General features: G+C 55.3%; 2 protein-coding genes across 2 annotated transcripts; one reads left to right on the top strand and one right to left on the bottom strand.

The window, feature by feature from the left end:
• The first annotated feature begins 1,226 nt into the window (after positions 1-1,226).
• FAM180B (family with sequence similarity 180 member B) lies at positions 1,227-3,678 on the top strand. Its single transcript, XM_025357605.1, has 3 exons — positions 1,227-1,415; positions 2,290-2,360; positions 2,579-3,678. Exons 1-3 carry the CDS (start codon positions 1,277-1,279, stop codon positions 2,972-2,974), a joined length of 606 nt encoding a protein of 201 aa, XP_025213390.1. The 5' UTR covers positions 1,227-1,276; the 3' UTR covers positions 2,975-3,678.
• Positions 3,679-4,303: 625 nt separating this feature from the next.
• Positions 4,304-9,686, bottom strand: C1QTNF4 (C1q and TNF related 4). The gene is given in 3 exon segments (XM_025357494.1): positions 4,304-4,336; positions 4,338-5,305; positions 9,135-9,686. Coding segments are annotated over 2 exon segments (996 nt in total). The 5' UTR covers positions 5,301-5,305; positions 9,135-9,686.
• Positions 9,687-16,733: the final 7,047 nt, after the last annotated feature.

Raw genomic sequence — 16,733 nt, 5'->3', positions numbered from 1 at the left:
CTATAGAAACCTTCCTGGTTTCTGGCCTGAGCTGAGAATGGTGTTTTGTTTTTTGGGTTTTTTTTGAGGCAGAGTTTTCCTATTGTTGCTCAGGCTGGAGTGCAATGGCATGATCTTGGCTCACTGCAACCTCCGCCTCCCGGGTTCAAGCAATTCCCTGCCTCAGCCTCCTGAGTAGCTGGGATTACAGGCTTGTGCCACCACACCCAGCCAGTTTTGTGTTTTTAGTAGAGATGGGGTTTGTCCATGTTGGTCAGGCTGGTCTCGAACTCCCGACCTCACATGATCTGCCCGCCTCGGCCTCCCAAAGTGCTGGGATTATAGGTGTGAGCCACTGCGCCGGGCTGGTGGGGGTTTTTTGAGACATGGTCTTGGTCTGTCGCCCAAGCTAGGGTGAGTACAGCAGTGTGATCATGGTTCGCTGCAGTCTAGACTGCCTGGGCTCAGCTGATCCTCCCACCTCAGCCTCCTGAGTAACTGGACCACAGGTGTGTACCACTATGCCCAGCTAATTTTTTTATTTGTAGAGATGAGGTCTCACCATGTTGCCCAGGCTGGTCTCGAATTCCTGGGCTCAAGCCATCCTGTCTTGCCCTCCTCAAGTGCTGGGATTACAGGCATGAGCCACCGTGCCCACCCTGAATTAAGAATGTTGTTAGGAAATAAGAGGTCCCAGGGCTGGGGCAAAAACCACTGAGGAGCTGCAGATTTGTCTGTCTGCCAGGAGACAGTACTCCCTAGTCCAGCTGGTCTAGGGGTCTGTTCAGCCTGCGGCGGAGTGCCTGAGACGGGAGTGCTTGGCTCTGCCTGTATGCAGGGCCGCCCAGCCAGCCCGCCATGCAGTTGGAAGCCTGCAGCTGATGATTTTGGCAGCTGAAGGGCTCCATGGAGGCTGGGCTGGGCCAGACTGGGTGTCGGGGCTGGTCTCAGTTGCAGGATGTTTTGAGGGTGCAGACGGTAAGATGGTCTTACCGCCTGGGCTCTTTCCTACCCTTTGGGAGGGCCAAGCTAGAGCTATTTGCTACCAAACACCTTTTTCCTATTAACTAAGCATACCGCCCAGCTGGGCAGGAACAGGCTGAGGGCCTGACAAGCAGGGAGCCAGGCTCCTGCCAACAACCAAAGATTCCCCATTTCTAAAGGATGGAAAGAGCCCATGGGAGGTGACCGAGGCCACAGCCAGCCCCTCCCTGTTCAGCATTGAAGAATGACACGCATTACAGAGCTCTGGAGCAGCCTGCAGTGGAAAGTTGGAGCCGAGGTGTGTGGCAGGCAGATGAGGGAGCAGAGAACTGCTGAACAGAGTGAAACTCAGAGGACGTGGTGGAGCATGGCTGCGACCCTGCAGTTCCTGGCTTGCCTGGTGGTAGCCATCTGCCTCCTCTCTGGTGTGACTACAACCCAGCACCATGCAGGTACCGGGGCTTCAGGGTGGGTGGAGAGGAGCCAAGGAAGGCTGCTGGCTGACGGCAGTTAACAGCTGGCTCTATTTGAGGCTAGTCGGGCATAGAAGTGTGGGCATGGTGGGTACCAGGCTGATGTGTGCTGTGGTGGGTGACAATGTGGGCCGCCCCCCCCCAGAACTGGAAAGATACAGGTGACAACTAGGGAGATAGCCCTAGGTGCTCTTAATGCTGGCCCTGGGCTCATTCCCACTGATGCCCAAAGCAGGGTCTCTTGACTTGTCTGGGCTTGGAACAAACATTACAAGGGTGAGGCAACACCCCAAGGTGTGGGCCGGAGGGAGCTGCCACAGACATCCTCCCCGGCCCTGTGGTCCCTGCCTCACATCCTCCCCTGCCCTATCCTTCCCTGCCCTGTCCTCCTTCTCCCTCCCTTACTGCTGAGAAGGAGCAGGGAGAGTAGGCTCTTCCCAAAGAGGTCCTTGTCCTTGGGAGAGTCACTGGCACTGTTTTAGGTGACTCTGTCCTCCGAAGATTATAGGGAGAGGAGGAGGGTGGGGAAGGGTCTTGTGACCCGTTGGCCTGGAGCTCTTTACCAAGGGCATTGTGCAATTTAGAGGAGGAGTCCTGGGCATTTGCCAACATGGTAACTACGCCTGGAATGATGCTTTTGAGATCAGAAGACCTATGCCTGGGAGAGTGAATGTCAATGTGCATGTGTGTGCATGAGAGGGAGGGGAAACAGGGGCATGGGATGGCATTCCTGCCCTTTTGTAGAATGATGAAGCACTTGGGACCTCTACCACGCAGCAGAGGGACACTTCTGGGAGACTGGGGTGTTCATGGTGTAGCATGGCAGGGGCCTGACTCCTCTCTGCTGCCCCAGGGCAGCCCATGGACAGCACCAGCGTGGGAGGTGGCCTGCAGAAGCCAGAGGCCCCGGAAGTGATGTTTGAGGTCTTTCCTCCCAGCCTGGGACATGAGGGTGGGCATGTCCAGAGGTCCCTAAGCTCAGGGTTGGGAATGGGGATGTCTCAGGGTGGACCTGCTAGGGGTTGGCGGGGGCAAGCCAGCATGGGTCCTGCTGCCTGCTTCTGCCCCCTCCCCCAGCCCACTCTTGCTCCCCGCCCTGCTCCCCAAGCCACAGCCCACCCCTTACATGCCTCCCCTTGCAGCTGCTCTGGGCTGGGCTGGAGCTGGATGTCATGGGGCAGCTGCACATCCAGGATGAGGAACTAGCGTCCACACACCCAGGCCGCCGACTCAGGCTCCTCCTGCAGCACCACGTGCCCAGTGACTTGGAGGGTGCTGAGCAGCGGCTGCAGCAGCTCCAGGACCTGCGGAAGGGGCCTCCTCTTAGCACTTGGGACTTTGAACATCTGCTCCTCACAGGCCTGTCCTGCGTCTACCGGCTCCACGCAGCTAGTGAGGCTGAGGAACGGGGCCGCTGGGCCCAGGTCTTCACTCTCCTGGCACAGGAAACACTCTGGGACCTATGCAAGGGTTTCTGCCCCCAGGATCAGCCCCCTTCCCTGGGGTCCTGGGCTTCCATCCTTGACCCCTTCCCCTGACCCTCCCCTTTTGCTCTTTCACCTGCCATTACCCCCTCCCATCTCCTCCTCAACTCCCCAGGCAGACCCATCTTGGGCAGGGGCTTCTGTCTGGCATCTGGTTTTTTCCACAGTGTTCAGATCTCTGGGCTTGGCTTGCACCCTGGACACCCCCTCTCTGCTTACCCCGACCCAATCGATCTTATTTTCTGGATCTTGAGAGGCTAAGAACCCAGGCTGTGGGTCGCAAGGAGTGGCCACACAGCTAAGGGCACGACTTGCACGCAGTGTGTGTGTGCTGAGATCAGGGGTCAGGGTTGAGAAGTGTGTTCAAGAGATGCTGAAAGGGAAGCTGCCCCAAGTAAGGCCAGGTCAGACCTTCCAACTCCTACCCTGGCGCTCTGTGATAGGTCCTGTGGAATTCACAGGAATCCTCTAGGTGCAGAGCACCCCCTTTTAGGCACAACCAAGGATCTGGGGTCCCTGAGCCTCCAAGTTCCCATCTGGGTTGGGAGAATAGACTTTTTGAGTTCTGTCTGTTGGAGGACTGGAGGGAAACAGGGGGAGGGAGGAACATTTTCTCTTTTGGGGTAGGGAGGCAGTATCTCAACACCTTAGATGGGGGAGTAAGGCTGGCAGACCAAGCAGAGACAAGCGGAGGTGGGCTGGGCCAGGTGGGGCCCTGATTCTGTGTTGCTCTTCTCATAAAATGTTCTGTTTCGGACTCCCGAAGCCTGTGTCATTCTATGTCGGAATAAGCGGTCTAACTCCTGCTCTGGGCAAATCACTCTCCCCATCCTGGGAAGGCAAGAGTCAGGGCAACCAGGTATCAACTCCTCATCCCATTCCCATGCCCTGCTGGAAGGAGGAATGCACTCTCCTTGAATCTCATGCCCCCAGTGGGGTAATGGGGTGCTGTTCCTTGTCACAGAAAGGCATCAGCCAGGGGCTAAAGCTGAGGTCGTAGGTCAATGATGAGTCAGAGAGCTGGACGAGGTAGGGGTATGAAAGGGAGGCCCCCAACGGACTAGGCGAATGTGGTTCCACCAAATTCCCACCTCCTCACCCTCCCAGGGTCTGAGGGGACCCTGCTCTCCAACCTCCAACCCCTTCCCCGGGCCTGCGGGCCCGCAGTAGTCAGTGCCTATCCCGCCTGCCCCCAGCGAATGCGTCGCAGTCAAGACAGCGCAGGGGCCTGGGTTGCCGGGCGCTGCGCAGGCCCGCTTTCCGCTTTATTGGCAGAGTCCAGGCGCGCCCGGCGGCCGTGGCGCTCGCGCGAGGCGTTCGGGCCGCGGGCCTGGCCCGGCATGCACGCCCCTGGCCCTCCCGGGCTCCTCTCTGGCCCGGGGCTCACAGCAGTTCCGGGGCCCCGAGGCCTGGGGGGGGCGGCGGGGGCGAGGTCGGGGTACACCAAGAAGCCGGAGAAGGTGATGTACTTGCCGTGGTTGCTGTAGGCGCCGTAGCCGTCGTGGTCGTGGCTGAGCAACCAGACGGCGTCGCCGCGCCGCAGGGCCAGCATCACGCTCTGGCTCTGCATCTCGCGGCGCCGCGACGCGCCGTCGTCGTAAATCATGGCCTGCACCTCGTCGCGGTTCTTCATCAGCTTCACCGACAGCGTCTTACGCGGCAGCTTGCCCAGCGTGAAGGAGAAGAAGTAGGCGCCGGGCAGGCGGCAGCGGAACACGCCGGCCGCCGCGTCGAAGTCGCCGCCAATGTTGACGAGCTCGGTGTCGAAGGCTAGCGGCCGGTGCCGCGGCCCGGACCCCGCGTCCGAGCCCACCAGGCTGCGCGTGCGCGCCGCCGAGAATGCCGAGCGCGGCTCGGGGGGCGCGGGCGGCCCTCGCGCAGGCGCGTCGGCGTCGGCGTCGGCGTCGGCGTAGACCAGGTAGCCGCTGAAGGTGGCGCCGGGCGCGCCCAGCGCGTACTGCGGGGCGCCATGCAGCCGCAGCCAAACTGTGTCGCCGTAGTCGAGCTGCAGCATGGCGCTCTGGCTGGCGGCGCGCCGTGCGCTGGGCCGCCTCTGCTCGTCGAAGGCCAGCGCCTGCACCTCGTCGTGGTTCCGCACCAGCATCACCGACAGGCTCTTGTGCGGGGCCTTGCCAGCCGTGAAGGAGAAGAAGTAGGCGCCGGGCACGCGGCAGCGGAATTGGCCCGTGGCCGCGTCGAAGTCGCTCCCGATGTTCACGTACACCTTGTCGAAAGTCACCGCCATCTCCGACGCGCCCTCCAGGGGAGTGGTGCGTGCCGCCGAGAAGGCCGAGCGCAGCTCTGAGGAGCCTGGGCCGGGGGCCGGGCCCAGGGCCCAGCAGGCCGCTGGGCCCAGCAGGCCTAGCAGAAGCGGCAGCATGGAGCCTGGGAGGGAGACGGAGGGGCGGGAGAGGAGGGTTGGCAGGGGCGGCCTCCAAACGTTAGGCTCTCCACCTCTCCACCGGGAGACAAGGGTTCTCTTCCCAGCCCTTCCCTAGACCCACAAGTAGGTTTCAATTTTCCTACATCCTTGCACTAGCTCAGTGCTTCTCAAACTCTAGCGAGCCTCACTGTCACCTGGAGGGCGTGTTCAAACATACATAGTTGGGCCCCATCTCCAGAGTTCGTTCAGTAGGTTCTGCGATGGGCCTGAGAATTTGCATTTGTTTGTTTGTTTTGAGATGGAGTCTCGTTCTTGTCACCCAGGCTGGAGTGTAATGGCGCGATCTCGGCTCACTGCAACCTCTGCCTCCCCGGTTCAAGCGATTCTCCTGCCTCAGCCTCCCAAGTAGCGAGAATTTGCTTTTTTTTTTTTTTTTTTTTTTTTTTTTTTTTTTGTGGAGACGGAGTCTCACTCTGTGAACCAGGCTGGAGTGCAGTGGCATGATCTCGTCTCACTGCAACCTCCACCCCCCGGGTTCAAGCAGTTCTCCTGACTCAGCCACCCCAGTAGCTGGGACTACAGGCGTGCACCACCATGCCCTGCTAACTTCTTCTGTATTTTGGGTAGAAAACGGGGTTTCACCGTGTTGCCCAGGCTGGTCTCGAACTCCTGAGCTTAGGCAGTCCGCCCACCTGGGCCTCCCAAAGTGTCGGGATTACAGGCATGAGCCACCATGCCTGGCTAAGAATTTGTATTTCTAATATGTTTCTGGATGATGCTGATGCTGCTGATCCAAGGACCACATGCTGAGAACTACTGGATTAAGCTAGGAGTCTCCAAACCTCTGTGTGTGTGTGTGTGCATACCCACACACTGAAACCTCCCCCCGCTTTTTTTTTTTTTTTGAGACAGAGTCTCGCCCTGTCACCAAGGCTGGAGTGCAATTGCCTGATCTCAGCTTGCTGCAACCTCCGCCTCCCAGGTTCAAGCAATTTTCCTGCCTTAGCCTCCTGAGTAGCTAAGATTACAGATACCATCACGCCCAGCTAATTTTTTGTATCTTTAGTAGAGATGGGGTTTCACCACGTTGGCCAGGCTGGTCTTGAACTGACCTCAAGTGATCCACCTGCCTCAGCCTCCCAAAGTGCTGGGATTACAGGCGTGAGCCATCATGCCAGGCCTTGAAACCACCCCTCCCCCCGCCTTTTTTTTCTGAGACAGAGTCTGGCTCTGTTGACAGGCTGGAGTGCAGTGGCTCAATCTCGGCTCACTGCAACCTCCGCCTCATGGGTTCAAGCGATTCTCCTGGCTCAGCCTCCCAAAGTAGCTGGGACTACAGGCATGCACCACCACGCCCAGCTAATTTCTGTATTTTTAGGAGAGACGGGGTTTCACCATGTTGGCCAGGATGATCTCAATCTCTTGACTTTGTGATCCGCCTGCCTCAGCCTCCCAAAGTGATGGGATTACAGGCGTGAGCCACTGCACCCGGACGAAACCCCTTTCTTAAGTGAAAGCTTGCACACAGACCAGGAGAAACGCTCTGGTTGAAGAAGCCTACAGCCCTGTCTGCTTGGCTCGCCCCTACACCTCCTGTTTGACACCCAGGGGCCCTGGTAACCCGGGGGATTCAGGGGGGTCTCTGAGTTCCCCTCAGTTCCAGTTGGCTGCATTTTCCTGTGGTTATTTTATGGTCCTTGGTCTGCTACTCACGCAGGCACTGGCTTTCTGTGTCAATGCTCTGCATGACCATTACTGTTTAAGACCTATCTGAGCAGGAAAGGAAATCGCTGCTCCCTGACCCCTTTCCTGGCCTCACCAGGGGCCCTTCCTGCAAAGAGGAGGCGAGAACAGTTGGGCTTTGAGGTAGCTTCCTCCCCCGTGAAATCAGAGTAAAAGAGAAGGTGACTCCTTTCTCTTTGCTTGGAGGCTGGTAGGACAGCCAGCCAGATCTGGGTTCAGGTCCTGGCTCTACCACTCACACTGTGAAACCCTGGGCAGGTACCCTAACTTCTCTGGGCATGGCTTCCTCCATGTAAATGGGGAGGAGACCTCACACACAGGCTTGCTGTGGGGGTGCTCTGAGATAGGTGTGAACATGGTTTGTCAATGGCAGTGCTGAGGGGTGCAGATGCTTCTGTTGGTTGCCCTGACAAAAGTGATCTGGTCCAGTTCTTGATCTAAGGGTTTAGGGACTCAGTCACTCCTACCCCTGGGAGCTTGGTGAAGGCACTGCTTGACTCAAAGGAGTCACTGTCTGATGTAGGGATTCCATCCTGCTTCCTAGTAGGGCATGCACTTTGGGGTTTGAATACCCAAAGGCCCTGATGTGGAAACAAAACAGGAAAGAAATGAGCTGGAGACAGCCTGGGATGTGGGCTGCTTTAGAAAATACCCTGTAAGTATGTGTAGCTCTGTGTCAGGGCCCTGCTGAAAGGGGTTGCCACGTGTAGATGTGCAGAACATCCTAGCTAGAATCTAGCTCACACTCCACATGTTAGAGCAGCACCTGGGATAAAGTATGCCACCTTCTCATTCTCATAATAAAGACCCCAAGTTGCTAGCCCAACTGAATGCTGTCTGCTTCCAGAGGAGGTGCCTTTTCTAATTCTCACAAAGGTGTCCTATGGTTTAGTGATACCCTTGGTTAGGACAGGGAGGAGGGAAGGGGCCATCCACGGTGGTGAAGATGGCACCTCACAAGTGTCCAGTACATTCCCTTTTACAAATTTCTTTTAGGCACATGGTCTCGGCAAACCTGCAAGACAGGTGGGCCCTCTCCCATTTTATAGACGAGAAAGCTGAGGCCCAACAAGGGAAAGCATTTTGGCCCAAGGTCACCCATGAAGCACTGAGATATTTTGACTCAAATTCCGTATGCCTTCCTCTCTGTCACTCTTCCCTCCTAGACACAGGTATGTCCAGCCAATTTGTCCTCTGCCTCAGTTTACCTTTTTGCAAAACTAGGAGAGATCAGGGGAATGAGTCTTGGGATCCAGGATGAGGAAGACAGAAAGAAAGCAAAACCAAACAAAAGCAAGCAAACGCATTCTCTAGTGTTTTGTCTTCTGGGAGCATGGGGAACAGCTCAGCTTTTCCTGACACCGCTGCTTTCCTAGTGGGTCATGCCCCAGAAGAAGCTGCCCAGCAACCTCCCGACCAAGGTTGGTGCACCCCACCAGTGCCAAGGGTCTTCCTGTGTGCCCAGTACCCAGCCTCCATTTCACCCACACTGTCCAATTCCCAGATCCCTGGGTCCTCATCCTTCCCTGAACCCCCTTCCCTGAGCAGGTCAGAGGTGTGGGAGGGTGTGTCAGGTGGGTGTCATAGCTCCAGGGAAGGAAATGGCTGTTACTGGCTCTGTCCAGGTGGGGCTCAAAATAGTCATCTTCAAAGAGAAAAACTGGAACACAGAACTGGGCAGACCCAGAGCCCCGGAGCCAAGGCGGGAGGTGCAGGCTGAGGGGCTTGCAGAGCTCCCCCTTGCCCCACCACTCACCAGTTAGCCCTTCCCTCAAGCCCTGCCAGAGCCCCCTCCCCAACCTACCTTGAAAGCCCCTCATCCTTCCAAGAAGTCCCACTTTCACAGAAGCCAATTAATCCTTATTTTTAAAAAACAAAAACCAGAAAGGGGTATCCCAATCCCTCTCCCCCGAGACCTTCCCTCCATGCATCCATCCCTTCGGAATGAAAGCCCTTGTGCCTGTTTCACGAAAAGGCTCCCAGGTCCTCCTTTCAAGAAAAAAGGACCCAATTTCCCCGCGCCTCCCCAGCCCCCGTTTCCAGTAAAGGGGAAACCTCGGCTCCCCGCCTTTCCTGAGCTGACCTCACCTGGCTGGGGGCGGCGGTCGGGTCGGGTTCGGTCCGAGCCCGCGATCCGGCTGCGGGCTGCGGGCTTCGGGCTGCGGGCGCCGGGCTGCGCACTGACCGCCCGCGTTGCGGCGGGGGCGGCGGGGGCTCCGGCTGCTTCTCCCGGCTCTGAGGCGGCGGCCGACGGGGTGCTGGGGCCCCGGGCCGGGCGTGGGGAGGCGTGAGGGAAAGGGAAGGTCAGCCAGAGAGGGAGCCGAGCGAGCAGAGAGGCGGGAGGAGAGGCGGAGGAGAGGCGGGAGGGGGAGAGGAGGGGAGTAGGGGGAGAGGGAGGGGCGAGCTGCGGGGCCTAGGGGCTCCGCACGGAGCCTGCGCCGAGCACTGGACCCTTCCTCATCTGTGACCTCCTTAGAGCTTCGTCCTCTGGGTCTAGACAGCAGGCATCATTAATCTGAGCAGTTGGGGAAACTGAGGCCAGAGGCAGCGGCCAACGCGGGGTGGCCCAGAGTGCTCTGCAGTCCAGCTTCCTTCCTGGTGTGGGGTGAGAGGGCTAGAGCTGGACTCAGAGACTGGACTAGCCTTTGGGCTGTAAGGACAGTGGAAGGTGAGATTTTGGCTGGGACAGATGTCCAAGCTGAGTGGCCTTGGGGGAGGGGTCTGAAGGAAAAGAAGGATAAATGGGTCAATGCTGCCAGTAAAGGAAGAGCTGAAAATAACCTAGTTTTTCCTCCTCACCTCCAAATCGGAAAATGCCCACCATCCATTAGGAAACAGGGAGAAGGCAGTCTGCGTCCCCCTGGGAGAGGGGCAGTAAGAAGAGTCCTTGGGGCAGAATGAAATTTTCTGCTGGAAAGGTTGCTCCTGCAAGAAGAAACAGGGTTGAGAAGGGCAATAGGTGGGCAAGAAAGGCCTCTGGAGGGGGAAACTGACACCCTGCCTCGCTGGGGCCGGGCTAGCAGGAGTCCAGCAGGGCACCCGGGCTGGGAACAGCGGTCTTCCCACAGTAACACTCACCAGAGGCACTAGTGCTGGCCTCTACTGTGGACTTCGAGCCCAGGGGGTGGGGGGCTCAGACTCCCTTTCTCTAGGCTGCTGTTCTCTCCCATGATGACTGTAGAGGTGATGACACTGCCTGGCACTCAGTAGATGTTGACTGAGTGGATGACTTTCGAAGAGCTCGACTCTCAGCAGCCAAGAGCTAGTGCCCTCTGCCTGGCCGTGGTTGACTCCGGAGCCATAGGCTCTAATCCTGCCTGTGCCGCAGGTCTGCTCTGTGGTCCCTGAGAGGCCTGAACCCCTGCGGACTCCCCCGTCCTCTGGAGCTTTCCTTTTGGAGCTCTCAAAGTTACCCAACCCCAGTTAATTTATTTGTCTCTAGGAAGATGTTGGTAGAGGTGATTGGCTCCGCTTCAAGTGTGTTAGGTGAATGATGGAATGAATTAACAAATATGTGCCTGAATAGAAAGGAATGAATGGAGGTGTTTCAGGCTGAATAATGAGGGTATTTGTTGACAGAGGGTGAAGCACCCGTCTAGCCCTTGTCAGATCACAACTGTCTCCTTCACCAGCTTGAAAAGCTTTGGCCACAGGACTGTGGGGAGGACAAGAGGCAGGGTGAGGGTGGGATGAGCCACGCAGGGATGTCGAAGGAGAGCTGGGGGATGTCGAAGGAGAGCTGGGGGAGGCCAAAAGCCAACCTGTGGTCCTTCTTAGGGCCATGGGCCCCTTCTGGACCAGAAGAGTGGGGCTGTTCTCCTGAGGGCGTGATTCCAATGGTGGGAGGGGAGGAGAGGGGAGAAGGTATGTTATAGGATAGTATAATCCCAGTTGAGGTTCAGTTCAGGCTGGGATTTGACACTCCCTGGGTTCACAAGAGTTCTAACCAGAGAAGTCAGGGTTGAGGTAGAGATAGGTGGCTGGGGCAGATGACATCAGGATTTGCATCAGGTGACTGGGATAGGGAGGAATTCACTGGGAAAGGGATATAGAGAAAGATGATGCCATGAGCTGGTAGGTGTAAGGCAGATGGTTGGGCTCCAGAATGGGAGTTAAGAAGAGGTGGCAGCAGGATCCAGAGAAAAGCCCTAGGCTGGTTATAGTTCCTGCTCCCTCCTTTCTTGTTTTGCAGCCACAATTTTATTTATTTTTGAGACAAGGTCTTGATGTGTCACCTGGGCTGGAGTGCAGTGGTATGATCTTGGCTCACTGCAGCTTTGACCTTGCGGGCTCAAGTGACTCTCCCACCTCAGCCTCCCAGGTAGCTGGGACTACAAGTGCAGGCCACCATGCCTGGATAATTTTTTTAAAAATTTTTTGTAGAGATGAGGTCTCACTCCATTGCCCAGGCTGGTCTTAAACAACAATTATTTTATTTATTTTTAAATTGAGATGGGTATGGCTGGGCATGGTGGCTCACGCCTGTAATATTAGCACTTTGGGAGGCCAAGGTGGGAAGATCCCTTGAGCTCAGAAGTTTGAGACCAGCTTGGGCAACAGAGTGAGACCCCACCTCTTTCTCTTTTTTTTTTCGAGACAGACTCTCACTCTGTTGCCCAGGCTGGAGTGCAATGCTGCGATCTCAGCTCACTGCAACCTCTACCTCCCGGGTTCAAGCGATTCTCCTGCCTCAGCCTCCTGAGTAGCTGGGATTACAGGGGTACGCCAGCACACCTGGCTAATATTTTGTATTTTTAGTAGACATGGGGTTTCACCATGTTGGTCAGGCTAGTCTTGAACTCCTGACCTCGTGATCTGCCTGCCTTGGCCTCCCAAAGTGCTGGGATTGTAGGTGTGAGCCACCACGCCCAGCTGACCCCATCACTTTAAAAAAATAATAAAGTTAAAAAAATAACATTCAAATATATATAAATTGAGATGGGCTTTTTTTTTTTCTTGAGATGGAGTTTCGCTCTTATTGCCCAGGCTGGAGTGCAATGGAGCGATCTTGGCTCACTGCAACCCCCCCTCCTGGGTTCAAGTGATTTTCCTGCCTCAGCTTCATGAGTAGCTGGGATTACAGGCGTGTGCCACCACACTCGGCTAATTTTGTATTTTTAGTAGAGGTGGGAGTTTCTCTATGTTGGTCAGGCTGTTCTCAAACTCCCGACCTCGGGTGATCTGCCCGCCTCGGCCTCCCAAAATGCTGGAATTTCAGGCGTGCCCGGCTGAGATAGGTTCTTACTCTGTCACCCAGGCTGGAGTGCAGTGGCACGATCTTGGCTCACTGCAGCCTGGGCTCAAGTGATCCTCCCCCCTCAGCCTGCCACCACGTGACAGCTAATAGACAACAATAATTTTTATATATTTTTGTTTTTATTTTTTGAGACGGAATTTCGCTCGTTACCTAGGCTGGAGTGCAATGGTGCGATCTCGGCTCACTGCAACCTCCGCCTCCTGGGTTCAAGCAATTCTCCTGCCTCAGCTTCCTGAGTAGCTGGGATTACAGGCATGTGCCACCACATTTTTGTATTTTTAGTAGAGACGGGTTGGCCAGGCTGGTCTTGAACTCCTGACTTCAAGTAATCCACCTGCCTTAGCCTCCCAAAATGCTGGGATTACAGGCGTGAGCCACGGCACCTGGCTGACAACAATAATTTTAATAGCAGGTTCCTTTCCCTGAGTGTAGTAGATGCTGTCAATGCCCCACCCACACCTCCAGGCCTACCAGGAGGGCACCCACAGATAGTTCCTGACCAGGCCCCTGCTTCCTGTGTCCCTCCTGAGGGCATTTTCAGCTATGGGAGTGAGTGTGGGGCAGGCCCAAAGGGCTGTGGAGTTAATACCCCCAGAGCAACCCCAGCCAATTGTCCAGAGTTCGGGGTAAATACCCCAGCTTTCTGGTCCCTCTGTGGGAGCATTCCACATCCCAATTCCAGGTCTGTTTCAGACTCAGAGAGACTCCAGCCGAGCTCAGTTCTCCACGGTGAAAACCCGCTGGTGTCTGTGCGCTTTATTCTGTTTCCTCTCTTTGTCTCATTTTCCCGCTCGCTCACCCTCCTTCTTGGGATCACAACTCTCTCCTTCACCAGCTTGAAAAGCTTGGGCCACAGGACTATGGGGAGGACAGGAGGCATGGTAAGGGTGGAATGAGCCACACAGGGATGTCGCAGGAGAGCTGGGGAAGGCTGGAAGCCAACCTAGGGCAGCCACAACCCTTCTTAGGGCCATGCGTCCCTTCTGGATCAGACAAGTTAATGCAGGAGTAGGATTTAAACCCAGGTCTATCTGGCTCCCAAACCCAGTCCTTAACCACTATACTCTGCAGCCTCCCTTTCTCTGATTCTCTCTCAGCATTTTTTTTTTGGGAGGGGGGAACAAGAGTCTTACTCTGTCGTCCAGGCTGGAGTGCAGTGGCGTGATCTCAGCTCACTGCAACCTCTGCCTCCTGGGTTCAAGCGATTCTCCTGCCTCAGCCTCCTGAGTAGCTGGGACTACAGGTGTGCACCACCATACCCAGCTAATTTTTTTGTATTTTTGGTAGAGACAGGGTTTCACTATGTTGGCCAGGATGGTCTCGATCTCCTGACCTCGTGATCCGCCTGCCTTGGCCTCCCAAAGTGCTGGGATTACAGGCGTGAGCCACCGTGCCCGGCCCGAAGAGGCTCTTTCTAAATAATGGTGAGGATTTTGACAGGGTGAGTTGGAGTGGAGATGGAGGAGTGAGGGGGTGGAATCCAGTCAAAGATAAGAATGTGAGCCAAGGTGAGGAGGTGGCATAGGTGGAGCTTAGGGAAGGAAATGTACCAGGCTTGGTTGTGGAGAAGGGTTTGTGATGGGAAGTTATGGCAGGTAAGGAGTGTGGGGCTTAACTACTGAGCTAACGAGCTTTTACCTTACAGTAGAGGAGAAGAAGGTGTGCTCAAAGCTGTATTTTAAGAAGATTACTCTGCAGATTGAAAGGCAGGAGAAAGACGACGAGGGGAGAGGCAGGCAGATGGGTGAGAAAATACTGAAAGTGTCCAGATGAAAGTAAACTATCCAGGGGCAATGAGAAGGGAAGAGACAGATGGGAGAGGTACTGAGAAGAGAGATTCAGAGACTGACAGAGTGAGCACACAGCTCACAATTTAATTAGCTTCCTGCTTTGCCAGTGGATTACAGGGAATTAGCAAAGCTCACAGTCCACAGACCTTGCTGGGAGTTGAGGGGAAGTTAATGAGAAAGACAACAACATGCCCCGGGGAGAAATGAAAGAGGAGGAATGTTAGCCAAGCAGAGATGCCAGCAGGAGAAACATACGTCTGGGCGCTGAGTCCTTGCCTTTCTCGGAGATTTCAGCCCTCCAGGGGAGCCAACTTTAGGGCTCCTGGTCACGCTCCTGCCCCACTGCTCTTGGTTCCAATTCCTCTGAGCACTTGGTAAGTGACCCCGGAGAGGGGAAGCTGGGAGTGCTTGCGAAGACCAAGTTCCCAACTCTCCCCTGGCCTTTTTCCCAGCAGGGCTCTAAGATCCCAACACTGGCCTTCCTAGAAGGCAGAACTGAATCCCCTGGGCCCCTTCTGCAGATGGACCAGGAGGTGACCTGCTCATGACCTGACGTGGCAAATTACATTTTCAAATGTGACTGTGTCATCTCCTATCCCATGTGCTCTTCTTACAATGTGACCTTGCCAGTCCTCATGCAAAGGATGAGTTACGTTACGTCATTGAAAGGTGATGCCACTGCTGCTTGGATCTCTCTCTTGAAACCCTCATCCCTGGAGCCTAGCCATCAGGCTGTGAGGAAGCCTAGGTCACATGGAAAGGCCACGTGTAAATATTGTGGCTAACAGCCCTAGTCAGGACCAGCTACATCATTTGCAGAGTCCAGTGCAAAATGAAATTGTGGAGGGGCCGAGCGTGGTGGCTTATGCCTTTAATCCCAGCACTTTGGGAGGCCAAGGCAGGTAGATCACTTGAGGCCAGGAGTTTGAGACCAGCCTGGCCAACATGGCGAAACCCCGTCTCTAAAGTAAATACAAAAAATGGCCAGGCATGGTGGCTCACGCCTGTAATCCCAGCACTTTGGGAGGCCAAAGTGGGCGGATCACCTAAGGTCAGGAGTTCGAGACCAGCCCGACCAACATAGTGAAACCCTGTCTCTACTAAAAATACAAAGATTAGCCAGGTGTGGTGGTGCGTGCCTGTAATCCCAGCTACTCGGGAGGCTGAGGCAGGAGAATCGCTTGAACCTGGGAGGTGGAGGTTGCAGTGAGCCGAGATCATACCACTGCACTCCAGCCTGGGCAACAGAGCAAGACTCCATCTCAAAAAAAAAAAAAAAAATTAGCCGGGTGTGACGGCACGCACCTGTGGTCCCAGCTACTCAGGAGGCTGGGGCATGAGGATTGCTTGAATCTGCGAGGCAGAGGTTGCAGCAAGCCGACATCGTGCCACTGCTCTCCAGACTAGGCGACAGGGTGAGACCCTGTCTCAAAAAAAAAAAGAAAAAATGTGGAGCCTACTGTTCTAAGAATTTAGAGCTTTAAACCAAGCACAGGGCTCTTCCAAGTGTGGCACCTTGCTCAGCCATACAAGCTGTGGGGCCACGAAGCTGGCCTGGCCCCAGCTGAGGTACCAGCATCACTGCCAGTGACATGGATGTGCGGAAGCCTTTAAGAGGACACCAGGCATGGCCTCTGTCTGACTGCAACTGTGTGAGTGGCCCTGAATGAAAACTGCCTAGCTGAACCTAGTGCTCCACCAGACCCGCAAGGAATAAAGATGATTGTTGCTGGGTTTGCTGTTGGTATTTTTTTTGAGATGGAATCTCACTGTGTCACCCAGGCTGGAGTGCAGTGGCGCAATCTCAGCTCACTGCAACCTCTGCCTCCCGGGTTCAAGTGATTCTCTTGCCTCAGCCTCCCGAGTAGCTGGGATTACAGGTGCCTGCCACCACACCCAGCTAACTTTTTTTGTATTTTTAGTAGAGACGGGGTTTCATCATATTGACCAGGCTGGTCTTAAACTCCTGACTTCAAGTGATCTACCAGCCTCGGCCTCCCAAAGTGCTGGGATTACAGGTGTGAGCCACCACCCTCAGCTGATTGTTGCTGTTTTAAACCAGTAAGTTTTGGGTTACTGTAGCAACAGAGAGTTGGAACACTGGGGTAACCAGACCTGGTCAAAACTGGCTGAAGATGCAGGACAGCCACCAAGTTTCTCCCCATACCCAGGCTCATTCCCTGAACTGTTGTTGCAGGTTCTCCTTGACCCATGTTAGCAGAAGACATAGGAGGCACAAATAACTCCAGACTGTCAGGAGACCCAAATCCTATGTCTGGCTATAGAATGCTGCACATTGACACCAAGATCTGCACATCTTTGGGGGCAGAAGTCAGCTTTTCAGTTGGAGAGGGTGGAGAAAAAACCCACTGTTCTGTGAGTGGAAACAGTGGTAGCATTGGCCCTGGCAGGAGACGGTGTTTGGGTCTCCATGGCCTGCAGGAAGGGAGAAAAGGAAGGCTGTGTCCTGCCAAGATGAGTTGAGAGACAGAAGCCCTGTGGCTCCTGTGGCTTTTTTTCTTTTCTTTCTTTTCTTTTTTTTTTATTTGAGACGGAGTCTTGCTCTGTCGCCCAGGCTGGAGTGCAGTGACGTGATCTCGGCTCACTGCAACCTCTGCATCCCGGGTTCAAGCAATTCTC

This window comes from Theropithecus gelada, chromosome 14 (assembly GCF_003255815.1).
Source record: "Theropithecus gelada isolate Dixy chromosome 14, Tgel_1.0, whole genome shotgun sequence".
NCBI classification, from domain to species: domain Eukaryota; kingdom Metazoa; phylum Chordata; class Mammalia; order Primates; family Cercopithecidae; genus Theropithecus; species Theropithecus gelada.
This window is presented reverse-complemented; position numbering and strand designations above follow the sequence as displayed.

Bases quoted from the DNA above. Each gene is read 5' to 3' on its own strand.
- FAM180B (XM_025357605.1), top strand. From the start codon at position 1,277: ATGAGGGAGCAGAGAACTGCTGAACAGAGTGAAACTCAGAGGACGTGG. The intron at 1,416-2,289 runs GTACCGGGGCTT...CTGCTGCCCCAG, and splicing joins TACAACCCAGCACCATGCAG to GGCAGCCCATGGACAGCACC. The intron at 2,361-2,578 runs GTCTTTCCTCCC...CTCCCCTTGCAG, and splicing joins CCCCGGAAGTGATGTTTGAG to CTGCTCTGGGCTGGGCTGGA.